The following is a 26,126-nucleotide window of genomic DNA, read 5'->3' on the forward strand; positions in this document are numbered from 1 at the left end:
GGTAAAAGGTATTGATATAATCTTTTGCTGTATTGTATGCCTTACCTCTCTGTGAACATTTAGGCCAAATTTGGTGACATTCTGATAATTAATTCCAGAGCAGAGACACATGGGATAAGGCCAACACGGCCCCTTTCAGAGGAGCCCACATTTTCACTATTTTCGGTTATGGGAAAGTTCCAAACATTAACCAAAAATAATAATTTTGCAGTAAAATATTTGTATACAACCATCCGTTTCATAAACTAGACATATTAAAGTAATGAAAAAACATGGTTGTGCTTTGTTCTACCTCGGGTAGGGGTATCTCGATAACTAAAGCCTTTTTGGGGGGTTTGTTCCTCTACTATATACTTAGTAGCAGCAGCAGACCAAGGAACAGCAGTCCGATTCCAGCGGGTCCTAACTCTAACTGGTTTGGAACTCTGCAGTTATTGAGTCAGCAGAGCTTTGGCCACTTTTACGCACTATGCGCCTCAGCATTCGGCGAACGTTTAGGATCCACGAAGTGTTGTGGCTGAGTTGCTGTGGATCCTAAACGTTTCCACTTTGCAATAATACCACTTACAGTTGATCGTGGAATATCTAGGAGAGAAGAAATGTCACAAACTGACTTGTTGCAACGGTGGCATCCTATTACAGTACCACGTTCGAATTCCGTTGGATTTTTATGTCTTTTTTTATTAGCGCAAAACAACTGACAGCATAAAACAAACACCATTAAACAACTTAAGGATTTACTGATTATACCAAACGTGATTCTGTATGTACATAATTTGTCTCTGAGAGGTACAGAAAAAGAAGGCAACAGTCATCACATAGGTCTGCTGGGATTTTTTCGGAGGGTCAGCTTGGCATTGTTATCATTCAACTTTATTGTTTACATTTTGTTTATTTATTTTCCCTGTTTGGAGTATTGTTCATTTACTTCAATGTTGACTTTTCTTTGGGTTGACTCTGTTTTAGAATGGAGTCTGCAATGGAATATAGGAAACATGCTCCTTTTCCATTAACTGTCTCACATTAGTTCTCTTGCATTATTGTAGTCCCACAAGCATCCCATCACCACCTGGACCAGGCATAGGAACAGTCCAATTGCCTGACTTGCATTATTGTAGTCCCACAAGCATCCCATCACCACCTAGACCAGGCATAGGAACAGTCCAATTGCCTGACTTGCATTATGTTAGTCCCACAAGCATCCCATCACCACCTAGACCAGGCCAGAGGAACAGTCTTATATCAGCCTCACTGGAAGGAACCTCTCTAGTCCGGACGATCTCTCATTCAGTGAATTTCTCTTGTCTCCTGTACCACCACCTTGTGGTAGGTGGGGGTTTTGTTCACTCTAGTGGTAGAGGAAGTCACCACGTTGCTCTGAGAGCCAGAGATGTCTCTTTTCAGGGACAGACATCCTGCTTCCTTGACCAGCTGCCCTCTGTTGCTTTGCCCTCCGACCACCAGAGATCCTGAAAAAACCCCTGACTGCAGAGTTCCCCCGTGCATAAAGTGGGTCTGGCTACTTTTAAGCCCTTCTATTGTCCCTTTAGGGGCTTTTCCCTCCACCACCATCATGGTCTTGGAGCCAGAGAGGTTGCCACCACTTCCATGGACCCGGCTCTTCTCCACCAGCACCATGCGTTGGCCCTGGGCTCGCCCGCTGGACATCACGGTCTGTCCCTGAACCACCACGCCTTGGGCATGTCCAGTTTGGGAGCCGTTGAGCAGTACCATGCCCTGCAGGTTGGTGGATGGTGCCTCCGCCAGCAGCACGGTGTTCTGAACCTGTGGCTGGAGGACGTACTGCATCTGCACAGGGGTGGTGGTGGTGTAGTAGACGGGCTGCGGCTGCTGCTGTAGCAAGATCATCGGACCTTGATTCACCATCCCTTCATTTACTGTGGTCATCCCTGTGCTCACTGGGATCATCCCTGTGCTCACTGGGATCATCCCTGTTCTCACCGTGGTCATCCCTTCTATCGCTGTGGCCATGCTCTCCTTCACAACCTGAGAACTTCCAGATGTCTCACTGATCACTGTCTGAGATGTGGTCTGATGCAGCTTGGGTGGAGGGGCTGGCTGCTGGCAAGCTGAGGTGGGAGTTTGGATGGATGCACTGGGTGGATAAATGAACGCTGGTTTGACCTCAGTTTCGATCTTCTTGCCTCCGCACACCTCAGCCAGGGTCTTGAACTTCATACCGAGGTCATCAATAAACTGCAGGTCGTTCTCAGATTCCAGGAGGCTGCAGCAGCCCACTGAGCCAGCAAGGGAGCCCTGACCCTCGTAGTCATAAACTAAAAGAGCGTCTTTCCCTCCAAGGTTTTCGTTTTCACTCGTCACCTTCTGTTTAAAGACAAAAGAGAAATCATAACCACGGTTTCCTTATTTATTGACTGAGACAAATCCCATGATGAAGTGGCATGTGTATGTACTGCACATAACATCACATACCAAGTTAATGCCTGTCGTTCTACTGGAAAACATTGTTGGTGCCCGAAAACATGGTTTTCAAACCTTTTTAAGTTTGTAATAAGAAGTTGTAGCATTTGAGCTGTTCCAAGTACGCACATCTAGATTAATTTATTTTCAAAACATTTGTCCATGACAAGTGAAGAACAGAAATATTATAATGATTTCTCACCTGACTGTAGTACTGTCCCAGGAAATGGTCTGGCAGAGCCATTCCCTCGTACATTCCTTGATGTACTTGTGATCCTTCACGCTTAATCCAAGTTCCTAATCCTGAAACGTTACTCGTCCCCCAGCCGATGCTGTCACCTTGAAAATAATAGTCCGAATACATCCCAGGTCCTGATGGCTGACTTGGGACTTCACCAATCACAACTCCTCCATCCACTTGTGGCGGTATGTTCAGTAGCGGCACCTCCTGTAAAAGATCAATGATCCAAATGTTATAACATAGTCCACACTTATTCAGCTGCCTGGCGTCAAAAGTTAGCTTTCAAGCAGACATCCTCTCAACAGCATCAACCAGTATGAAGGTATATATGTTGGTCTCACCGTGTTCTCGCCCTGGCCCTCAGTGCGGTAGTTAATGAGATGAGATTTGGTGTCGAAAGGCATCTCAGTAAAGCCCGCGGCCTCCCCACATCCGCAGAAGAGCAACAACAGAAGAAAAACTGTAAAAACAACAACAAAGTGTTATTCAAAGGCTACTTAAACATGGTGTGGGGAATGCAGTGTTGCTTTGGGGTTATCCAAAAAAGGATGCAGTTTATTTTTCATGGCACACTAACCTACCAGGTAATACACTGTCTAGATCAGGGCTCTCCAACACGTCGATCGCGAGCTACCGGTAGCTTGCGGGCAGCTCACGGGCAGCTTTTCAGTAGCTCGCCGCTCGATTATCGATTATCGCGTAGTAAGGTTGCTTATTGATTTTTCGGCCGCGGCTGGACAATAACGTTTTTTTATTTTAGAATGTTTTCTGTCACACGAATATCAAATGGTCGGTGACGCAGAGATCAAGGAACAGACGTGACAGCGGCACAGCGACACCACACACGGAGCAGTCTGCTTTCTCCACCAACACCAGCCCAGAACTAACAGCAGAATGACCCGCTTTGAATCAGGCCCTGTCGCTGAGGCTCAGAGACACACAGGGAGGGATTTGTGTTTTTTGAAAAACACTCGTTATCGTCATGTCAGGTTTTTGGTGGATTTAATCAAGTCTTGGATTGCAGAGTATGAATGTCCTCTTGCTATTTTCAGTTGATAAATACTTGTGTAAAGTTTGTGAAGGCAGGAGGAAAGCTTCCGCGATCACCGTCTCCTCTGTTCCTCCAAACCCCGCCCCCTCCCTGAAAATAATGAGTGACAGGCTGATAGTGACCCGATAGAAACTTTATTATTCACTTAATCACTGATTGAGATATGATGAAGCTAACTTAATCTCATACATTCATGGGATTTATGTAACAGTAAGACAGAGAATGTAAGTGTGCACCCACATGCACTATTTTTGTTTTTATAATGCTATTGTAAATACTCCTGTTGTCTGCTGTGTTCAGACTCAAGTCCTGTGTGTGATGCCACATTCAAGACATTCAGTGTCTTTTTTTTTAACAGAAGACTGTAGCTAGAAGCTGCAGCTAGACTGCAGAAGTATTAGTTTTTTGTTTTTGAGGATGGAACCATTTTCACACACAGATATAGGGAGGCTAGACCTATACAGTTGATTTATTATGGTTTATAATTTAATGTCAAGACAAAGAAGAAGAAGAAAAAGATGGCTGAACAACTGTTCAGTGTCAATCCTGTGGAGATCTCCAAAATAATGTTCAGCTTAAGTCTCAGCAAAACTCAGAACATTTCTGGAGCCTTGTAGACCCAGAAAACTATAAGAACATTCACCAAGCAGCACTGAAAATGTCTGCTTTATTTGGTTCTGTTCTACATACCTTTGTGAAGCAGCTTTTTCTGACATGAATGAAATCTAAATACAGAACAAGACTGACTGATGAACATTTAAATGACTCTATTAGAGTGAACCTAAGTGGGTCCAGCATACACCTCTATGGTGGACTGGATGCAGTGCCATTCATCTCACTAACAAAAGAGTGAAATGCTTGTAAGGTGGTGATTAAGGACACTTATGTGAATGTTCAGTGATGTACTTATTATGTGGGCCATAATAATATGTGAGAAATCTTCGTTTTCTTGGACCTTATTTTTGATAAGCTTTAGGTATTGCAATTTCACACGTAAGTATAGCTTAATTCAACTGATGAGGGCTATGTGAATAAATGTAAGCGATGTGATGCAAGTAGCTCTTGGCCACTTTAATTTTTTGAAAGTAGCTCTCAGATGAAGAAAGGTTGGAGACCCCTGGTCTAGATCAATTACCTAAACCAATATGTGCTAATGTTATATCCTATAAAAGGCAACCATGTACTTAGCTTTGCAGATCATTTACATGCACAAAACCTATATAACACACTACAGGTTCAACTTCTGGTTCCTCGTGGTTGTTGGTGCTGTTCAAAGGATTTATTTTCTCAATCAGCTTCAGTTTGAGTAATTTCATTACACAATCTTGAGTTTTTTTTGTTAAAAACATACCTAAATAATTAATGCTTATTAAGTTATGATGAATAAATACTTTATATTTAAAGCCAAGTTTTGAGGGGCTTAAAATCTCTTCAAATGAATTCCCTTCATGTCAGACTTTTGTTTTTTGTCCCATGTAAATGGCTTGTTAAACTGGCTTAACTATACTCAACCTGATTTAAGATTGTCTTTAGCACAGTTACATTGTTAGGCGCCTGATCATATAACCCTTGAGCATCAAAGCATACGTACGTAGTAGCAGCAGCAGACCAAGGAACAGCAGTCCGATTCCAGCGGGTCCTAACTCTGCTCCTTTCTTGGTATTACCTCGATCTCCACACATCACCCCTTCCTCACAGGTGCACACTTGGACCGTCACTTTCTCTGGTTCTGGACAGGCCTGCCCTTGCTGGTCCTTCACCACAAAAGTCACCTCGTATAAACCAGGCCACACGGTCTCCTTGGCCCTGAGGATGGCTGCAGTGTCTGCAGGCACGAGACAAACAGATGATGAGTGTGCCAAGTGTGTTTACTCTAATATTTTGATTATAATAATGATTATAGTTACAAAACAATTAAATCCTGGTGCTCAACTGGTTGAGGATGCATGCCAGGATTAGGGTTAGGAAAACCAACTAATGTTAACAGAGCTAGTTCTAATTGTATATTTGAATGTTTTAATATCTATGTACAACACTTTAAAATATTCACAGTATTCTCCTCACCATTGTAGTGCTCCACCTGCCATTTACCCTGAGTGCCCTCTGGGATTATTTCAAAGGTAAAAGGAGATCCGTTGGGGGAAAAATCCTCATCTTTAGCATTCACAATAACGGCATCATTGGGGATACACAGAGTCTGGATTTGACTGGTCAGGGTGGGGCAGTGGTCGTTGAAATCCTCCACTTGGATGGCTATGGTGCCAGTGGCTGTTTTAGCAGGCATGTCTGTGTTGAAGGAAATAAAGAAATCAACCAGCTTTAATTTGTTTCTATTTCCAGGACAGATTTCATGAACGTTTTCAAAATGCTAATCTCAACTGTTGGCAAGGCTGGTAAACAACATGCAAAGCATCTTGATCTGAAGAAGAAACAAAGTGTTAAAAGTGTACCTTCTGTAAAGCAGACTACTTTGGCATAATACGTCCCGTTGATCAGGTATGGAGATTCTCTATCTGGCATCTTGTTCAGTTTGATATCAGCTGTTTTTGGGTCGATGGTAAACCAGTTGTCAGGGTCTGAGCCTTTGGCATACCTACAGTAGAATACACTGTGTCAGTTATCATGATTGAGTGTAGAAAACTAAGCTGAAGTACTGTTAACCACAGAGCATTTTGAGTATGTGTTTATGCACTGACCTGACATTCTCAGCTACTTTCCCAGTGTCTTCATCTATTGCAGTGTAGCGGGTAATGACTTCATTAATGTTGACGGAGCTGCCATCCTCTGAGACGGGAATAGCTTTGACTTTGGGGTCAAAACTTGGCCCCTCCGGCTGGTTCTTCACATTGATTTTGATCGGATAGGTTTTATATGTGGTATCAAAGGTTCCATCATAGAGTGGAACCTTGTTCTTCACAATTAATCCTAGGTCAAGGATTGGATGATCCTCATAATCGAGAGCCTTTAAAATGGAACACACAAACACAAAGTCTATATATCAATATCAATTTGCCGTATGTAGGAGAGAAACTCCCTTTGGAGGAAACTTTAACACACTAAAGCAGGGGTCGGCAACAGGCGGACCGCGGTCCGGATCCGGACCCAGACGCCGACCTATACGGACCCGGACCTATAATCAATACATTAATAGGGGATTTCAATTTTGACGGGGTGATTCTATTTTAACCGCCGCCGACAGGGGGCGAAAGAGACGAGTGAGCGATACAGGGAGAGAAACACAGAAGAAGAGACGAGAGAGCGGCAGAGAGAAGCGGAGAGGAAAGTGAGTGAAGAGAATAATTAGCGATACAGGCAGAGAACACGGAGAGGAGATTGAACAGGGGCAGACAGGGAGAGACAAATAATTACACATGGCGCTCTCCAAGAAGAGGAAAGTGTAATTACATGCTTTTAACCCTGAGTGGACAAACTCATTCATGTTCATCCTGCCCACTGGGAGCACAGAACCAGTGTGTCTCATTTGTTCAGAGACCGTGGCGCTCATTAAAAGCAGAATACAAAAATCAAGTAACTGTATTCAGCTCGCGTTATATTTGAAAAACGAGTAATCTGATTACAGTTACTTTCGTAAACCTGAAGTGAATACATTTTGGAATACTTATTGGAATTATTGGTGGAAAAGTTTCCTCATAAAAGTCATTACCAGCAGAACTGTGTGCACACTGCACAGCGCTGCAGCATGTCTGTGAGCGAGAGAGATACAGCGTGTCTGTGAGGCCCCGCCCCCGCACGCAGATCAGAGAGAGAGATCTCTTAAAATATATTGAAAGTTAGAAAGGGAGATGGTTCGATAAAATGTGCAAGATAACGTTTATGTAGTATTTCTTTAATGTCGAAATTATGACATTTCATAACGGGATCAAATCAAAGTGAATGGCCTGCTGCTGCTGAATGCATGGGGCAAGTGACTGGAAACAGTTTTAAAAGTTATTACGTCGTTTCAGATAATAAATAATAATGATAATTCATTCTATTTAGGGGCGCCTTTCAAAGCACCCAAGGACACCTGGCAATTCCCGAGGGGGTTAGCCGCTCAGCATAAGTTACCATGGAGATCTAGCCCGCTAAAAAGAGAACCAGCGTCGTAGGACCGGAAAGCCCGAGTTTTCCCTGAAGTCAGCCGGCTAAGCGAAAATCCGGCTTCGTAGTATAGGCCCCACGATCAAAATTAAAACTAAATATCGTTCCAGGGCAGGCTAACCGAGGCTAACCAATGAGCACCTGCATGTGTGTATGAGAAGGGCCCTGACACAATTTCAGCCCAGATTTAAACTCCTGGCAGGTCAAGCTCAAGCTCAATTCTCGCACTGAATAAAAAGAAGTGAGTGAGGGACTGCAATAAAGAAAGAGAAACTTTAAAACTGTTCAATTGTTATGATGTGTAAAGACTGATATTGTTCTATAATCGTCTGAAACTGTTAAGTCATGATGTGAAACGGTTAACAAAGCTATTTTATTTATTTCTCTATTTTATTTTTAAATGCAGCCAGAGAGGAACATTACACATATCCACAGTATTTTACTGTATATCTGTATAGTTCAATGTTAATTGACAATAAATATTGTTGTTTTTGAATTGTACTTTCTTTATTTGATTGGCAGTCAGTTGTTGATGACATGCAGACGTTGATAAAGCTACAGGCTACTTCAATATATATCACACTAATTCATAAAGCAACTTAGACATTTTGATGTTCCGGACCTTTGCATGGGGAGATTTTCTCTAACTGGACCTCGTTGAATTTTAGTTGAATACCCCTGCACTAAAGGAAAGGGAAAACCCCAAAAAGCATAATAGACCCCTTTAATGGGAGAATGGAGAACCTGTAACCTTTTGATACACTTTGACAAAAGACAGTACTGTTTATAGAGGTTGACTATGAAGGGCCGTGTAGGCCAAAATTCAAACTCACCTTGCACACACACTACTGAAAACATCGGGCCTTGCACACACACTACTGAAATCCTCTCACATTCACTACTGAACACCTCACACACACACTACTGAAAATTAACCTCACACACACACACAACTGAAAATTAACCTCACACACACACAACTGAAAATTAACCTCACACACACACTACTGAAAATTAACTTCACACACACACTACTGAAAACCTCACACACACACACTCCTGAAAAACATTTTACTGAAAGGTTCTCAGTAGGGAATGTGCATGTGTTTCACCTATGTGTGTGTGAGGGGGATTCTTGCTGTAACGGAAGTCATTGTAATGTAACGGAAGTCATTGTAATGTAACGGAAGTCATTGTAATGTAATGGAAGTCATTGTAATGAAACGGAAGTACCAAACTGCTAGTGGTCTCTTTGCTAGCCCCGTTAGCCCTGTTAGCTTCATTAGCTCCAGGCTGCTACTCAGACGTGTTTGTTGTGTTGATGCCTGGTGGAGTATTCTTCATTGAAATATCGCACTTATCTTATGGCTCTCCGGTTCAAACAGACTGTCCATGAATGCAGTTTATTCGGTAAGTGAAATTCAAGCACTTTATTTCTTACTTGTCTTTTAATTCAGCTAACGAGCGAGACGAAGCTACATCTGTGCTAACGATGCTATCCGTAGCATACAAGTTAAAACATAATAGAGAAGTGTAAAACATTAAGAAGGATTATACTGTAGAACAAAAGGCTTCTCGGTGAGGTTGGTCAAATAAGGTCATGCTTGTACATTAGTTAGTTTGCTAGTTAGGTAACTGTATGCATTGTTACGGACCGTCTACACAGCAGCGTTAAAAAAATCTTGAAACGCTTCTGCCCATTCACTTTGAATGGGGTGACGTCACTTTCCCTCACTTTTCGCCGAACTGCATTGTGGGCAGGCGAGCGGAGATTTTCAGGATTTTCAGGATTCAAAGTTGAACAATGTTCAACTTTTGAGGCTGAGGTGGAAGCGTCAGCCAATCAAATCCCGTGTACGCAAATCTGACAGTTCAAGCTCTAGCCAATCAAACGGCGTGTATGCTGGGAGAGACATACCGCAGGTCATTTCCTCATATTCCAAAAAATGGAGGAGAAATTAGCGGTAGCGAATCAATCACCCGGTGCTTTATGACCAGACCTACCGGGATATAAACCGGAGGAGCCAGGCATGGAGGGAGGTGGCAGAGACAGTGGTAGGTTTTCGCCTGTTTTGGGGAGTTTATATCCAGTTTACTTCGGGCTTTTTTGCTTCGTATGTCGCGGGCGGGAGATTCATGTGATTGGTTGTTCGTGCCTTGCTCGCAAAAAATCCTCAAGCTTCAGATACGCCCACCTCCAAGATTTTTTTAACGCTGCTGTGTAGACGGTCCGTTATTGTTAATTTAAAATAGCTATGCTCGACGATGCAGACAGCTAGCGTCACATTAGTGTTGAAGAGCAGCGTACTGTATGAGATTACCTCACTATAAGATCTGTGTATCTTAAAAATACGAATCTCACATTTCCAGTTGGTTTCAGAAATAACGTTAACGTAGATATTGCAATATGGTTTGTTGAGCTGGAGTTGATTATTGAAGTTTACTGGTTAACGTTCATCATATTAAACGAACGAACCCAAACGTTGTTGTTTTTATTAATATTATTACCAATACTTACTAAGCATTATCAATACACTGGAGAAACCGACTTATTGTGGCAGCAGAACGTGAACATGTAGCTTAATGCCTGCATTTAAGGACGAAAGCGTAGTCAATGCTTTAGGGACAAGGACATGATTTGTTTAAATATTAGATATGACGTTATGTGTGCTTCTGTGACAATTAAGCTTATTCATTGCATTACATTTGTTAAAGATGTGTGTCTTTTACCCTTACGTGTGTGTTACAAATGAATGTGAATATAGCATAGGACAAATATTTAAATTGACTGTCTCATGACAAACGATTCCAAAATAACAGTAAAATAAAAAGGACCCCAACTAGACAATAATACACAATCCAACTGATAAGATACAGTATGGGCTGTGATATCCAGCACTTTTTTTTTAAGGATAACCAAACGATTATCACATGACATTTTGCATGTAAAAAAAAGTCTGTGACAGACCAGAGGATACTGACCACGAGAGAGAGACCTATTCCTAACATCAGTGAACTTCAGCATGGACTCAAAAGGTACAAAGACTCCTTTCATACTGTACAAAGAATCGAGAAACGTTCTGGTTTAAATAGATAAAGTAACAACTATAATCACCTTTCACATTTCAATGTGTGTAATTTAAGGCAATTCTTATTTTACATTGTGAGAATTACTACCAATTGTCTCTACATATTGTCTGTAAAAGACGTGGTAAAAGTGCTTCTTGTAGTGAGACAACCGAACAGCATGACTTACACTAAGTTCTGATAACAGTTGAATATTATTTAATAATAACATATATTTTAATGTTGATTAACTGCAGACTGTTCATTCATAATCTGATTATCTTTGTAGTACAAAGTGATGAATTTAAAAAACACATTAAAATAAATATATATATTATTTCTACAGCCGCTTAATAAACAAACACACCTCTTTCATAAATAACATACTTACTCTGCAATAATGTAATATGTTTGATATGTCTTGTCATTTCTGTTAGGAAAGGACATACCTGAAGGACACAACTGCCTCACCGTTTTCTCCGAGGGACCAGAAGAAAATGAAAAGCTGATATGAGATTAAAGACCAATACAAGACATTCACTAAGAAACTACACTTTTATTGTGAACAGAAAAATCTGCACACTGAATAGTGTGTATTCAAACAGGACCATCATTTGTTTGTGACAGCTGTTCCCAGTATGGGCTCACAGATGCAGTTTGGGGGTTTCTTCATCAGGCCTGGTCCTCCTCCATCAGGCCTGCTCCTCCTCCCAGAGAAAGACCTCTCCACCTCAGTCCTCTCCAGCCAAACCCACAGACAGGACATCCGTCACGCTGAGGTTTCTCCCAAAGTCTCTGCAGCTCTCTGGACACCACGCCGTCTCAATTGATCCACACCGTGAATATGAGAGGGGAAAATGTGTGTAATAAATGCTTTAGACCAGGGGTTTTCAAAGTGTGGGAAGGTGAGCCTCCCCTCAGAGAACATAAGAACAGCCGCGCCCCCCCCCCCTCCCAATTATTATTGCTATTATTATTATTATTATTATTGTTGTTGTTGCTATAATGCAGGGGTATTCAATTGCATTTCAAAGAGGTCCAGTGAGAGAAAATGTCATTAAATGCTCAGTTTTGCTGTCTACCTTCCGCCATTTGAAATTACTCCGACTGTTTCTCTCCTTTTGTCTCGTATCTGTGTATGTGTTTGAATCTATCGTGCTGACTCACTGACTGCACCGATTTGATTGGCTGAGTAGCGTCACCTCCTTAAAACATTAAACAATCACTTTTTTAAACCTTTTTATCTTTATGTTTTAAACATATTGTATAAAACTCCCCCACTATTCCTTGCACCTCACTAGAATAAGCCCGAATGGTCTCAACCATATTGCATCAGTAACGTGCACTTGTTGTTATAACAAGATCGCAAGGACACTGGTAGCGATCGGAAAATTGAGTGTTGTTCAGTTTGTGTGTTGTGGAACATGCGTGTGCGACTGTGCGTGCATGAAAATATACCACACACCCAATTACAATTGCATGTTCAATTCACTACCCTGGAAGTTAATAAAGTTGTTAAAGTTGGAACAGCCTGTGGACAGCCGTTCTTCCTTGCATGTCAGTCGCCGACACCTTCTTACAGAGGACAGGCAAATCTAGCTGCAGCACGACCCGTATATTTTCGCACGCCGTGTTCTCAACACATTTTTTTTTTTAATTTTTAACATTTTCAACATCGTGGATACATCCTTATATGCTCCCGGCAACACACTGAACGTCAACTTTGCCTCCTTATTAAACTCACCCCTACTTTAGTGGGAACAATGAGTCTGCGTCTTTGATGCACACAGGAATAAACGCAGATCATACTCTGGCTGCAGCCTTGACCGGCACTTGCTTTTGATCAAAGTCAATGCGGAAAAACCCCACTCACACAGGTAGGTGGAGGTGAAGGGAATGAGCACTTTTACAGCCTTTTTGGCGAGGTGGGGGAACTCGGTCTCCACAGACAGCCAACAGTGGGCAAGTGTCACTTTACTCATCTTTTTCTCATTATTTTTTGTCTCACGCTGCGCCTCCCCTGAAGCTCTCTGGCGCCCCCCAGGGGAGGCGCGCCTCACACTTTGAAAACCGCTGCTTTAGACAATAAGAAATATGAAGTTAACTGTAAGGAGTGGCTCAGTTTTTTTTAAATAGACAAAACTATTACTGTATTTCAATATCTCACGTCTGAAAGTTTAATTTAAAAGAAGAAGAGGCCCCAAAAATAAAGATTGGTATATCAATAAATGTAGTTGATTTTGTCTTTTTAATTGTGTAAAGTAGATAGAACTGGTACTTAAGAGTTTGAATACAGTCTGGTTGCGGAGGAGGCACACAGGTAAGAGCACTAACTAGCTACCATCACATGTAACTAAGCTTGACTTGAATTTATTAAAAGTATAATTAAGTAACAGCAACAAATCAATAACTAAAATCATACAAAAATGTGAATCTTTGCTGGGTCCACTGTTGAATTTACCCCATATTGTACATTTTAGAAACCTGAAGGCATTCATAGATTTGTATGTAAGTAATATCCCAAAACTCAATACCTTAGATTATTATTGATTGTTTTGCTGAATAGTTTCATGTGCACTTACCTTAAGCAACGTAAAACGTGCAGACCGGGAGCAACAGATGTAAGTTAGCCGGCTAGCTGGAGTACATAGGTCAGTCTTATATTTACTTACTGTTAACTAACTAATGCGAACACAACTGTTGGCTAGAAGTACGCAGCTTAATCAACCATATTTAACTGGCCATTGTCCTCTGAGCCTGAAATATCAATCACTTCAATAAATGGTAAAACAAAAAAAGGAAAGGGTCTGGCTCAATTTCGGCTTAGTTAGCTTGTTAGCTTATTGCAGCTGTGCATGTTGCTAGTGGGTTGCTAGGCCACCTCACGAGCTGCGCAGGGTGATGTAAACAAGAACACCTCGATAGACCAGACCGTCTCAGTTTGTAGACCGCTCGGCCCGGGGTCCAGCCTACGGCTGCGGTGCCGTTTCTCTATAAATCCATACTGAATTGAACCTTCCGTTTCGTTCTTCTTCATCTTCTTTAATGGCGACTTGCAAACAGACGAGCATTATCGCCACCTACTGTATCACTGCAGCATTGCTCTTTGTTAGTTCCGTTTCATTACAATGACTTCCGTTTCATTACAATGACTTCCGTTACAGCAAGAATCCCCCTCTCACACACATAGGTGAAACACATGCACATTCCCTACTAAGAACCTTTCAGTAAAATGTTTTTCAGTTGCGTGTGTGTGAGGTTAATTTTCAGTTGCGTGTGTGTGAGGTTAATTTCCAGTAATATGTGTGAGCAGTGGCGGCTGGTGGAAAATATTTTAGGTGGGGCTGTGGAAATGGTGATCAAACAATACTAGGGGGCATTTTTTTGAGAAAAGACCCCCTAAATTATGACTTCTGGTGATGTTAGAGGGGGGGGGGGGGGGGCGAGGACAATTTGAGGCTTAAAAATATGAGAAGACTGATCAATACCTCCATAACTTCAGTGTGGTTAGCTATGAATCTTCCAAAACTTCCAAACACCTTGTCCTGGACATAGTTTCTACAGCATAAACTGTGCTAACAAGCTGGGATTCCAGATTCTAGAAATATAAGTATCATCACTGAGCGATCAGAACTCACGACAGCAAATACAGACATCACACGACGTAGCTTTAGGTAGCAAAACACGGAGATATGCTCACCTTTTGCAGAATAACAATTCTGATCAAAAACGAGAAAAACGCAGCTGAAGGTTAATCCAATGTGTCTGTCACAAATGATTGATGATCCATAATTCCATTTTTATGTCAAAAACGGAGTTTTCATTAGCTGCTAATGGTAGCTTCCAGAGTGTATGACAGCTTCCTGTTTTGTCTCCTTGGATACGAGTCCAAACAACTCACAGACTGCACCGGGCGCTCACGTAGGAGCCCTGTGACCATCAGATTTGACGACGCTGATTGGCTGAAATTATGTTTCGGCGGGATAGTTTAAAGATAGCAACAGTTGGCTTCTGCTGCACTTGCTGCCCTCTCATCTGGGCGCTGTGCATTGCGCCCAGACGAGAGGGAGTAATGATACACGGGCAAGGCCAGGCAGGAACTTGTGACTTATCAGTAACTTTAGACATCGTAACACAATTTTAAACGAGATTTTATTGTAGATTATACATTTTACTGATAGCAATTATATAATATTTACCTTGTTTATTAAAAATAAAAATAAAAATAAAAAATATATTTTTTAAATATATATTTTTTTATTTATTTTATTTTTAATGTGGGAAGAGGGGGGGCGGCGCCCCTAGCGCCCCTATGGGCCGGCCGCCACTGTGTGTGAGGCTTAATTTTCAGTAGTGTGTGTGTGAGGTGTTCAGTAGTGAATGTGAGAGGATTTCAGTAGTGTGTGTGCAAGGCCCGATGTTTTCAGTAGTGTGTGGGCGAGGTGAGTTTGAATTTTGGCCTACACGGCCCCTCATAGTTGACCCATTCATACTGTACCTACGTAAACGTTCTTGTCTCACCTACTCCTATTATGATCATTTTACTAACACTTGTGTTTTTTTTTTATTGAACTTGTGTACCTTGTCGAGCATCAGGATGCCTTCGTTGGTCGCGGGGTCTGTTTTGATGCTGAAGTACCCGGCCTCGTTCCCTCTGACGATGACAAACATGGCTTCCCAGTTCTCTGAGGCCTCCAGGTCCAAGTCCTTTGCTCTGATCCTCATCACCTCCACACCCTCCGTGTTCTCCTCAATGCTGCCTTCATACTGCAGGTAAAAAGCGTTGTGAGATGCAGTCATTTTTGAAAATACATTTCCATATATCATTTTTTTCCCTTAAAGGAAACCTTAAACCCATTTAACTCTAAAACCCTTAAACTTATTACATCAACATACAGTTTAACATGTTGATAAAGAAGGGAGAATGTGAGAAAGAAAAGTACCTCCATTTTTTCCAGAGTGGGAAGGTTGTCATTAACATCTTGAACATTAATGACAACAGTGCTGGTTGCACTGTGTCCGCCTGGTAAACCATTCAGGTCTTGACCTTTCACTGTCAGAGTGTACTGATCCGCTGTCTGAAATAAGAATGTGGAATAGAACAGGAAGTGTTAGAGCAGGGACTTCTCTGTAAGATTCAATCAAACTACCAATACTAATCTAAATAGGATGGCAAATTATCAAGCTACAGGATGTGCAGTGCTGTGAAGTACTACATAAAACATGAGGCATTCTCACATAGTGGACCTTATCTCCACACTTAAAGGGTCTGAACCCATCATAATTCGGAAACTGAAGGCCCTGACAAAACAAGCCCACTATTGGGCTTCAGCCAATTTAGTGGCAAAGTTCCTCTGATAGGCTCGTCTTAAGCTCAGTGGACAAGATAAGAAACAGAGAGAAGGAAAACAAAGAAAGGTCAAGATAAATGTTTGACATCTTGTTTGATTATTAAATATTTCCAATTACCCAAGGGGGGCCTGACTGATAAAGTTTGGGAACCACTGGGATAAGGGATGGAAAATTGCGTCCAAGGCAGCCAATGGCAGGCTCAAACACACAGCCTGTTAGTCAGGCTACGTTACATATGACATCTTGTGATTGCACTGGATGTACAGTGACAGTTGACTTTAAAGAAAAACCAAAGTGTTTCAGCTGAAGCAAATTATATTTAGGTGAACTACAGCGGCAATCTATGTCAGATAATCAAAGTGTCATGTCAACTCTTCGGGACAAGTCTGCCATTGTAATTTACATTAAGGCAGTTTTCTATTTTTAGAATTTAGATTCTAAGCATTTTACACTCATTTTATCTACGTGTTTCAATCGGCCATTGTTGGATATTTGTACCCACAAATATAATTATTGAGACAAATCTAGCTCCATAGATTAGTATTTGTAAGCCTCTGCGATTGAGACTGGCCCTGTGGATGTAGTTCACACTGTACCTCTCTGTCCAGGGCAGAACTTTTGACGCGTACGATCCCATCTTTGGAAATGGAAAACATGTCACCGGGTGGTTGTTGATCTACGATGGTATAGGCGATCTGAGAGTTTATATTTCCTGGTTCATCAGCATCAGTTGCAGTTATTTTCATGACTGAAGTCCCTGTAAAACATTATTTAATGAAACAGTCATTACAAATGTACACATTTGGCTATGTTCAGACGTCTGTGCTCTGATGAAAGAAAACTAAATGCATCACATTGCACACTGGTCAGAAAGATCAGAAAACACTCAGACTCATGTGAATAGTGAATCAGAATCAGAAATCCTTTATTTGACCTGCAACAGGGAATCTAACATGATTACAATAGCAGATGGTGGATTTTTAAATGTTTAAGTACAGTATGTACACATGTACACATAATAATACAATAAGTAAAAAACAAAAAGCAGATATGTACACCATGGTAATAAACGTGAAATTGCAGGAGGTTATATTGCACTTGCATGTATATTGCACAACGTTTTATATTAAAAGACATCAAGTGTATTATAGCTGAGGCAGCTGCACGGTGCGGACAGGGTGTCTTAGGCCCCGGCCCCACGGGAACACATTCGGCAAAACGCATAGGATTAACGCAAACGCAATCGCCAAAAAGCTTCCGTCCACACGCAATATACACCGGATAGTGTCTTGCCACACGAGACAGCTCCGTTTAGATCCAACCGCTGGAAAAGCTGCAGTACATATGCCGAGCCTGTATGTGGCGCTGTAACTTCCTCCACAAAAGCAGCAACTTCCTCCACAAAAGCAGCGAAGAAGAATGGTTGTCATGGCTGCACTTCTGTTTATTCTCCTTGGTGGGGGCAGAGGGAACCGGGCAGAGTTTTTCGCCGGTCAACGTGTGTTAAAGTTGAAATCTTCCGGACAAAATTATAAAAGTGCCGGTCAAAGGTCTTCTTTGTTATTTATTGAGCTTTAAAACAAATGAATAACGACTCTATATAATGATATATAATAATAAAATACACGGAGCCTGTCTCTTTTTCCTCTCTTCTGACAGCGTCAGTGTCTGTCTCATGCAGCAGCTGATCCAGTAAGTAAACCCGACAATAAAAATAAACATATTTATAACTAGTTTAGGTAGTTAGAGAGGTAATTAAAATAGCTAAGGGTGATGATCTGACTTGAAGTGTGTGTTTTGCTCCCGCTGCATCACAGCGGGAGGAGCTGCGTGTCTCCGTCCTGTCAGATTAGACTTCACTCGCGTTTATGTCCATATCGAGATAAAGATAACTAATCTGAATTCAGTGTGCAGTGTACTTTTGCGGGGGTGAGCAGCAGAGGTGGGGAGAGGCGGGGCTATTGCGTCGTCATTATCAGAAAAGGATGACCGTATAGGCTACCACACGGCCCCGTTGGACCCCCCAGAGCGCTCCGTTCCCAGATCTATCCACCTTTGGACCCGTTGTCGTTTGCAGGGTCCGTTTCTACCGTTCCGTTACGGCGTCGTGTGGCAAAAAGGGCTATACGCAAGAGAAATATGCGGATACAACCCGTTTTCGTTCCCGTGGGGCCTGGGCCTCAGGCCACATTTACACGAGAACGAAACGGCTTGTATCTGCATAGTTTCTCTTACGTATAGCCCTATTATTTACATGAGGCCGTAACAAACGGACCCCACAAACGATAACGGGTCCCAAGGTGGATAGATTTGCAAACGAAACTCTCTGGGGGGTCAAACGAGTCCATGTAATCGCCTCTATACGAATATTTCCTGAAAAAATAACGATAGCCCCACCTCTCCCCGCCTCTGCTGCTCACTGCTGTAGCATGGCCAGTAGCTACTGTCAGTAGCTACTGCTAGTGCTACTGCTACTGACCATGCTACAGATGTTAGTACAACATCTACAGCTCGACCATGCTACAGATGTTAGTGCAAAATCTACAGCTCCTCTACCACAACCATCAGCAACAAGTGGACATGGAGAATTACATGAACCACTACATGTTGCTAAATCCACCGCGGGGCGTAAACAGAAGGGTAGCCATGGCAACATTGCTCTGGGCTGCTCCGGGGTCTTCTTCGCTGCTTTTGGTGTATTTTGTGGCGGAAGTTACAGCGCCACTTACAGTCCCGGCATATGTACTACAGCGTTCCCAGCGGTCTCGTTTGAACAGACACGTTAAATGAAGAGAATGCATGTGAACGGAAGACTTTTTTGAAAACGCATACTGTGCATAAACGCAAACGTTCCCGTGTAAAAGCAGCCTCAGTGTGATAAATTGCCCAATATTGATGACAGCTTTTCCATCACAATTACCATGAATAATGACTTAAACCTGAGACATGTCAAATTGTTTACCAGATTTGACAGCTTTTTACCCTTGTTATACTAGTTCTAATGCTGCGTTCACACCGGAAGCGTTGGGAATATTCGCATCGTTCTAATCACTCGAGTTTCAGCTGTGTCAGCTGTGTTTACTCGCGTCATTCAGCAGCAGGAACTCTGCATATACAGATGTAGCACCTAATTTCTAATGTCCCTACCGCAGTGGGGCCGTGGTCGGCACGGAGTCGATCCTCGCAGAAAGGAAAACCCCCCGCATGACTTGATACGCCCCCTTGATAAATTATAATGAAACCAGCTGCAATGGATCATGGATCCACCAGGGGGAGCAGTGATTAAAAAGCTGCCACACTGGAACTCATGTGAAATAAACAGCTGATAGATTTATGTCTGATTACTATAGCGGATCTTTGTTAAGATCCATATGTCACGGATAGGATCATATTCTGTGCTAAATAAGAGACATGCAATCATTTACAAAACATCACCATGTTTTCATTTAACTAAATAATGTTGTTTAATCCACGTTGGCATACTACAACTACAAAATCGGTTTGTTTTTTCATCAGGAAATGCAGCCCGGCTCAAACAAACATCATCCTCACGATCATTTAATGTATCATATGTTCGCCGAATTGACATGAAAGCACTAACAAATATGAATTTGCTGTAGTCAACTTCATTAAAACTTTATTAACTTGCCTAAACTGAGTAATTCACTAAAAAGAGGTTTATTTTTAATGGAGCCTCGTCATCTCACCACGGGCAAACAAGAATATTTACAGTGTTAAAGGTCCCATGTCATGCTTTTCCGGTTATTACCTGTCCCCTTGTGTGTTATGAAGGTTTTTATGCATGTAAACGGTCTGCAGAGTCAAAAACCCTCAAAGTACACCCTGTAGCGAGTAAAACTCTAACACAGAAAAGACCTCCCCAAAACGCCTCGTTGGAGATTTCTCATTTTCTTCCTGGGTACTCTGACGTGGGAATACCCAGAGGCAGGGGCGGACTGGCCATCGGGACGTTCGGGAGGAATCCCGATGGGCCGGTACTGAAGTTGGCCGGTCGGACGATGTGGGCCGGTCGGATAAGTCACTAGCACCGCCCCCCCCCCCCCCCGTCGACAATTTATTTGCGGTACCGAAGTGGGCCGGTCGAGAGTCCCGGGCTGATTTGTAGTCCCAGTCCGCCCCTGCCCAGAGGCCACACCCTCTGCGAGCATTTCACGAAACAAAGCTTCACAAACCTTTCAGCGATTCATGCCGGATATGTACAGCGTAGGGCACTGAAGAACGATGCTGTTCCTACTTTGTTTGGACCAGCGGGAGATTCGGGTACACAACCTGTAAGTATTCATTGTTGTTTGTGTATTTATGATGTTTAAAACAAACAAGGTATCTACCACGACTGTTTAAATGGGTAAACGTTTTTCGGGGTGCTACGTTGGGATCGCGGAGAAATGCTCTTCGCAGACCCATTCTCACAGCGTTATAAACCTTTTTCTTACTCAATATCAAGCCACACTTATTGTTTTTACTTCGGCTGTGAGTGTTTGTGTGTGCTCAGGATGAATTTAGCTTGTTCTCGCTGTATCGCTGAGAGGCTCGTTGCTGCGATCTGCTGCGAGGAGCGGACAGGCTTTGCAGCAACGAGCCTCTCAACGTCCCGACCAATCAGAGCACACTGGGCTCACAGGGAGGGGGGGCAGGAGCTCCAACAAGCCGTTTAGGACAGAGTGAATACCGGTGAATACACATACTTTACAGAGATGCTGTATGAGAAACCAATGTGAGTTTGGAAAATTGCACAATATAAATCTATTTTAGTAGACCTCAACAATGGAATTATGATCAGTAGAAATGGCCATGACATGGGACCTCTAATAGGTTACTGTATTATTACTGTTTAATATTACTGCTATAACAATCACACATTGAGTTCATTCTTGTGCAATAATCAAATTAGACCGTTGTTTTTTTAAATAGTCTTTATGAAACTCGGCAGCTCACAGGTGATCAGCTGATCAGCGGGGGCTGTGTGTGACTCTCTTTGTTTACACACCTAATGGGCCATCAGCCACAGCTCTCCCACCCCCCCTGTGATCTCCCAACCCCCCTGTGATCTCTTTTCTCCAGCAGTAAAGTTTAACTGTAGGTTTGTGTTTGCATATTTATGCTGTCGCAGTTCCTGTTGTTTCTATCGCACATTGCCGGTATGAAAGGGTCTGTGCCGGCAATATCAAACATTTAATAAAAGTGAAAAACAATGAACAAGACTTAACGTATTAATAATAATTATTATTATTATTATATTTATTCCGTTTTGGATGTACGATTTTTGACTTTGTTAGTGATCTTCTCTTCCTCTCTGCCGAGCACTGTCAGACCAAACCATGCGGCTGTAAAGAGGGGTGTCTAGTTCCCCCTCGACACATAGACTGGTCCTTTTTTTTGTCCATGTCCGATTGGCTTAGAGCTTTCGCGACTGCAAACATTTTTAAACAAACATTGACCATGTACCGTTCACCACCCCCCACCCCCGACAGCGGAAGGTGTCGGCACGGCCGAAAAGACATGACGGTGCAGGACACACCAATCTGAGTAGGGCGACAGGACGCTCATCGGCGGCCAGACATCTATCGACGGGCAAAATCGGCTCGGTGTGTCAGGGGTGGTCAACACAGGGCTGTGACCATCTTTGTTTCAAATCTCTAGTAATGGCCCATTGGAATGTGACAAAACTCTCCCATCCCCCCTCTGTTCTCCAGCAGTGGTCTGAAAGGGTCTCTGGAAATATCAAACATTTAATTAAAGTTTTAAAAACAGTGACGGGCCGTCTCCACAGCAGCGTTAAAAAATCTTGAAACGCTTCTGCCCATTCACTTTGAATGGGGTGACGTCACTTTCCCTCACTTTTCGCCGAAATGCATTGTGGGCAGGCGAGCGGAGATTCTCAGGATTTTCAAGATTCAAAGTTGAACAATGTTCAACTTTTGAAGCTGAGGTGGAAGCGGCAGCCAATCAAATCCTGTGTACGCAAATCTGGCAGTTCAAGCTCTAGCCAATCAAACGGCGTGTATGCTGGGAGAGACATACCGCAGATCATTTCCTCATATTCCAAAAAATGGAGGAGAAATTAGCGGTAGCGAATCAATCACCCGGTGCTTTATGACCAGACCTACCGGGATATAAACCGGAGGAGCCAGGCATGGAGGGAGGTGGCAGAGACAGTGGTATGTTTTCGCCTGTTTTGGGGAGTTTATATCCAGTTTACTTCGGGCTTTTTGGCTTCGTATGTCGCGGGCGGGAGATTCATGTGATTGGTTGATCGCAAAAAAATCCCCAAGCCTCAGATACGCCCACCTCCAAGATTTTTTTAACGCTGCTGTGGAGACGGTCCGTGACAGGGTCCAAAATCAGAGGTGGAAGAAGTATTCCGATTATTTACCTAGGTAAAAATATGTGTTAGAAGTAAATTGTCAATTGCCCAAGTGAAAAGTATTATCATCTGAAAGTAAAATGAATCATTATGTTATTAGTATTAAATACATATAAGTATATATTTAGAAATACTCCGTTGTAATTATTGATGCATAAATGTGTTCATCCATTCAATGTGGCATCTGCTATAATGGGGTTAATGTATGATATTACTTAATAATACAACACAATATAATACATGATAATGTATAAGTGGATTTACTTTGATCTACTGTACTGTGTAAAAACACCACAACAATATTACAAAAAATATACTGCATATTAAAGCAAACTATTGTAAAGGTAAAAGTATGAGCATAACAAATTAAAGAAGTGTAAACATTTACATTATTATTATGATTATTTAATATATAAAGACTATATATTATTGAATTACAATTAAGATAATAAGATTAGATATACTTTATTTGATCTAAAATATTGATATTTTTTCGTTATAGTAGTCTGTGAAAACCGTAACCAATATGTGTTTAAATGCTCTTCAGCAAACACAGCTGCAGATCTGCAAACATTACTGAAGTACTGAAAGTCCAGGAAACAAACTGAATACCAAAGTTCACCCAGTTGTCTTTGTGTATTTGTGAATGAAGCGCCCTCTGATGGTTAAATCCTGAAATTGAACAAATGGGGAAATCTGGCAACGCCCTCTCAGAAAATAGTGGGAGGGCTTTAAAATCCCAGCCACTGGTAAACGCTGGGTTTTTGGTTGGAATCCGCTGGGTGGAGTCCTTTCTAGAGTGCTACATGACCATTACATGTATGTATGATATGTATGTGTAATGTGTATTTGTAAGGAGCGCTTTGAGAGTCATTGAAAAAGCGCTATAATAAATATAAGGATTATTATTATTATTATTATTATTATATCTGTATACCTTCACAAACTGACAATGCATCTGTTTAGATTGTGCCTTGGCTATTCAATTCTTGAGAAAATAAATACAAATAATAATCATTTAGGCCTTTTTACAAATTCACCAGCACTTACAATGGGATGACAAGCTTGAAATGAATATATCTGCACTTTCCTTGTTCTTCTGAGTTTGAATCTTTATGGTTTTTGCGCTTATTGTTAGTGGCTTTGGATAATAATAATAATAATAATAAATTGAATTTATAAAGCGCCTTTCACGGGACCCAAGGTCGCTGTACATGGTGGACAGACAAAACAAAACAGACAATGAGGAGCGAACAAAACAAGAAAAAAATAAAAATAAAATAAAGGAAGCCAGGGGACCAGGAAAGGACTAGGGTCCGAAGGCCATGGTGAACAGGTGCGTTTTTAGTGAGGATTTGAAGATGTCCAGTGAGGCAGCGTTCCGGATCTCGGGAGGAAGTGCATTCCAGAGGGTGGGGGCCGCAACACTGAACGCCCTGTCACCCACAGTACGAAGGCGAGAGCGGGGGATGGAGAGCAGGCCCGTGTCTGAGGACCGCAGACTCCGAGAGGGGGTGTAGGGATGTAGGAGGTCTGTTAAGTACTGGGGGGCGAGGGTATGGAGGGACTTGTACGTGAGGAGGAGTGTTTTATAGTGAATCCGGGACTTGACCGGCAGCCAGTGGAGGTGGATGAGGGTGGGGGTGATATGTTGCCATGGCTTAGTGTGGGTGAGAAGCCTGGCGGCAGAGTTCTGGACATATTGGAGCCTGGCCAGGGTTTTGCTGGGAACCCCGGACAGGACTCCATTGCAGTAGTCCAGACGGGATGTGATGAAGGCGTGTATGAGTGTTTCTGCCACAGAGTCAGAGAGTGAGGGGTGGAGTCTGGCAATGTTTTAGAGATGGTAGAAGGCGGATTTGGTCATGGATTTGATATGCGCCTGGAAAGAGAGGGTGGAGTCCAGGATGACTCCCAGGTTGCGGACTTCAGTGAACGGGGGGATGGAGCAGCCGTCAATGGTGAGAAGCAGGTCACCAACCTTCTGGAGCTGCGCCTTGGGAGCCACAATGATGAGCTCAGTTTTGTTGCTGTTTATTTTTAGCAGGTTTGATGACATCCAGTTTTTGATGTCCTGGAGGCAGTTGACCAGGGAAAGAGGTGGGAGCTGTGTGGACGGTTTGGTGCAGAAATAGAGCTGTGTGTCATCGGCATACGAGTAAAAGCTGAGACCATGTTGGCGGGTGATTTGACCAAGTGGGAGCATGTAGATGGTGAATAGGAGGGGTCCAAGCACAGAGCCTTGAGGTACACCTTGGTTAACCTGTTTCACACCTTCCCCCCGGTACCGGGCGGATAAACGCGTCATTTGCAGGAAACAACGTCTAAGGAATCTTAATATTGAATAAAACTATGAATGTGTTATATCCATGTAACGGGAAGAAACTCAGCTAACTGATCTTTTTAATTTTTTTTTTCAAAAAAACCCCACAATGCTAGCACTCAGCCTCTGAATTAGCCTCGATCGAAAAAACGGAACTTACAAAGGCACTTAAACTCACTCATAACTCCCTTATTACTTATCCTAGATGCACAGCCAACCACTCGTTTTTGGTGTCCTGGAGACACTGAATCTGTGTAAAAAACCTCAACACTCAGTGATAAACATTCGCGACGCTATAAACGAAAGCGTACATCATCACATGTGGAGCTAAGAAGCTAAACACGTAAATATGGCTTACCTTGGTCAAAAGTGGTCTTCAATGGCATTAAAACGATAAAAAAACGATGCTGCAGTTAATCCATAGGTTCATCCTATGTGTCTGTGCCTTCTTTGAAATTATTTCTGATAATCCATAAGCAATACAACTGCGTTTTAGTTTCCAAACTCCAGAAGGAGACATTCCTCCACTTTGGTTTCGTTTTCCACACGCGAAGCGCCCACATTTTTTCTTTACGTGTGTGGGTGGGAGCCTCCCCCTTCGATTCTATTGGCTCTAACGGTCACAAGGGTATGTCAACCAACCAAATCGAGCAAGGGGGGCCAGAGATAGGTCAAATCCACCCAAATGACCCCAGATGGCCCAGTTTTTGGCTAAATCTCTCTAAAAAGGTCAAATTTCACTTGTTTTGCATCAATCTTGATACAGGGTACTTATTATATGTTGTACTTTGGATTCCTAAAGCTTTAGCTTTAGTCTACTAACCCATCATCCAAGGGTAGTTTTCACTATCTGTAAAAAATAATTTTTGGACGGACACTATAATTTACAGTTTTTTACTATGTAAAATCTGAATTTTCTTTAAAATAAAAAACATTTATATTGATTCTGACACTTCTACATCCAACTCACAGGTTTATCATTACTTTGAGAACAAAGATTATTAATTTAACCCTTTTAGAAGGGAAGATATGGTCATTTGTTCTGGGAATGTCATTTTCAAGCCTGAGACCTGAAAAACAGGCTCAGAGTGGAACAGGTTAACTGGGGCCGGAGGGGAGCTGCAGTCACTGATGGTAACGAAGTGAGTCCTGTTAGAGAGGTAGG

The 26,126-nt window shown here is 42.3% G+C and overlaps 1 protein-coding gene across 1 annotated transcript in view; it reads right to left on the reverse strand.

Moving 5' to 3' along the window:
- Positions 1-660: 660 nt before the first annotated feature.
- Positions 661-26,126, reverse strand: part of LOC117491005 (desmoglein-2-like) — a 41,654-nt gene continuing 16,188 nt past the window's right edge. The window contains exons 5-14 of the mRNA XM_034140811.1: positions 16,850-17,010; positions 15,845-15,979; positions 15,483-15,668; positions 6,431-6,696; positions 6,185-6,327; positions 5,799-6,020; positions 5,326-5,559; positions 3,025-3,143; positions 2,645-2,890; positions 661-2,346 (exon numbers count right to left, since the gene is read on the reverse strand). Of these exons, the coding sequence (XP_033996702.1) occupies positions 1,288-2,346; positions 2,645-2,890; positions 3,025-3,143; positions 5,326-5,559; positions 5,799-6,020; positions 6,185-6,327; positions 6,431-6,696; positions 15,483-15,668; positions 15,845-15,979; positions 16,850-17,010 (2,771 nt within the window). The 3' untranslated portion in view covers positions 661-1,287. The remainder of the gene's footprint in view (positions 2,347-2,644; positions 2,891-3,024; positions 3,144-5,325; positions 5,560-5,798; positions 6,021-6,184; positions 6,328-6,430; positions 6,697-15,482; positions 15,669-15,844; positions 15,980-16,849; positions 17,011-26,126) is intronic.

Source organism: Trematomus bernacchii, unplaced genomic scaffold (assembly GCF_902827165.1).
Source record: "Trematomus bernacchii unplaced genomic scaffold, fTreBer1.1, whole genome shotgun sequence".
Classification (NCBI taxonomy): domain Eukaryota; kingdom Metazoa; phylum Chordata; class Actinopteri; order Perciformes; family Nototheniidae; genus Trematomus; species Trematomus bernacchii.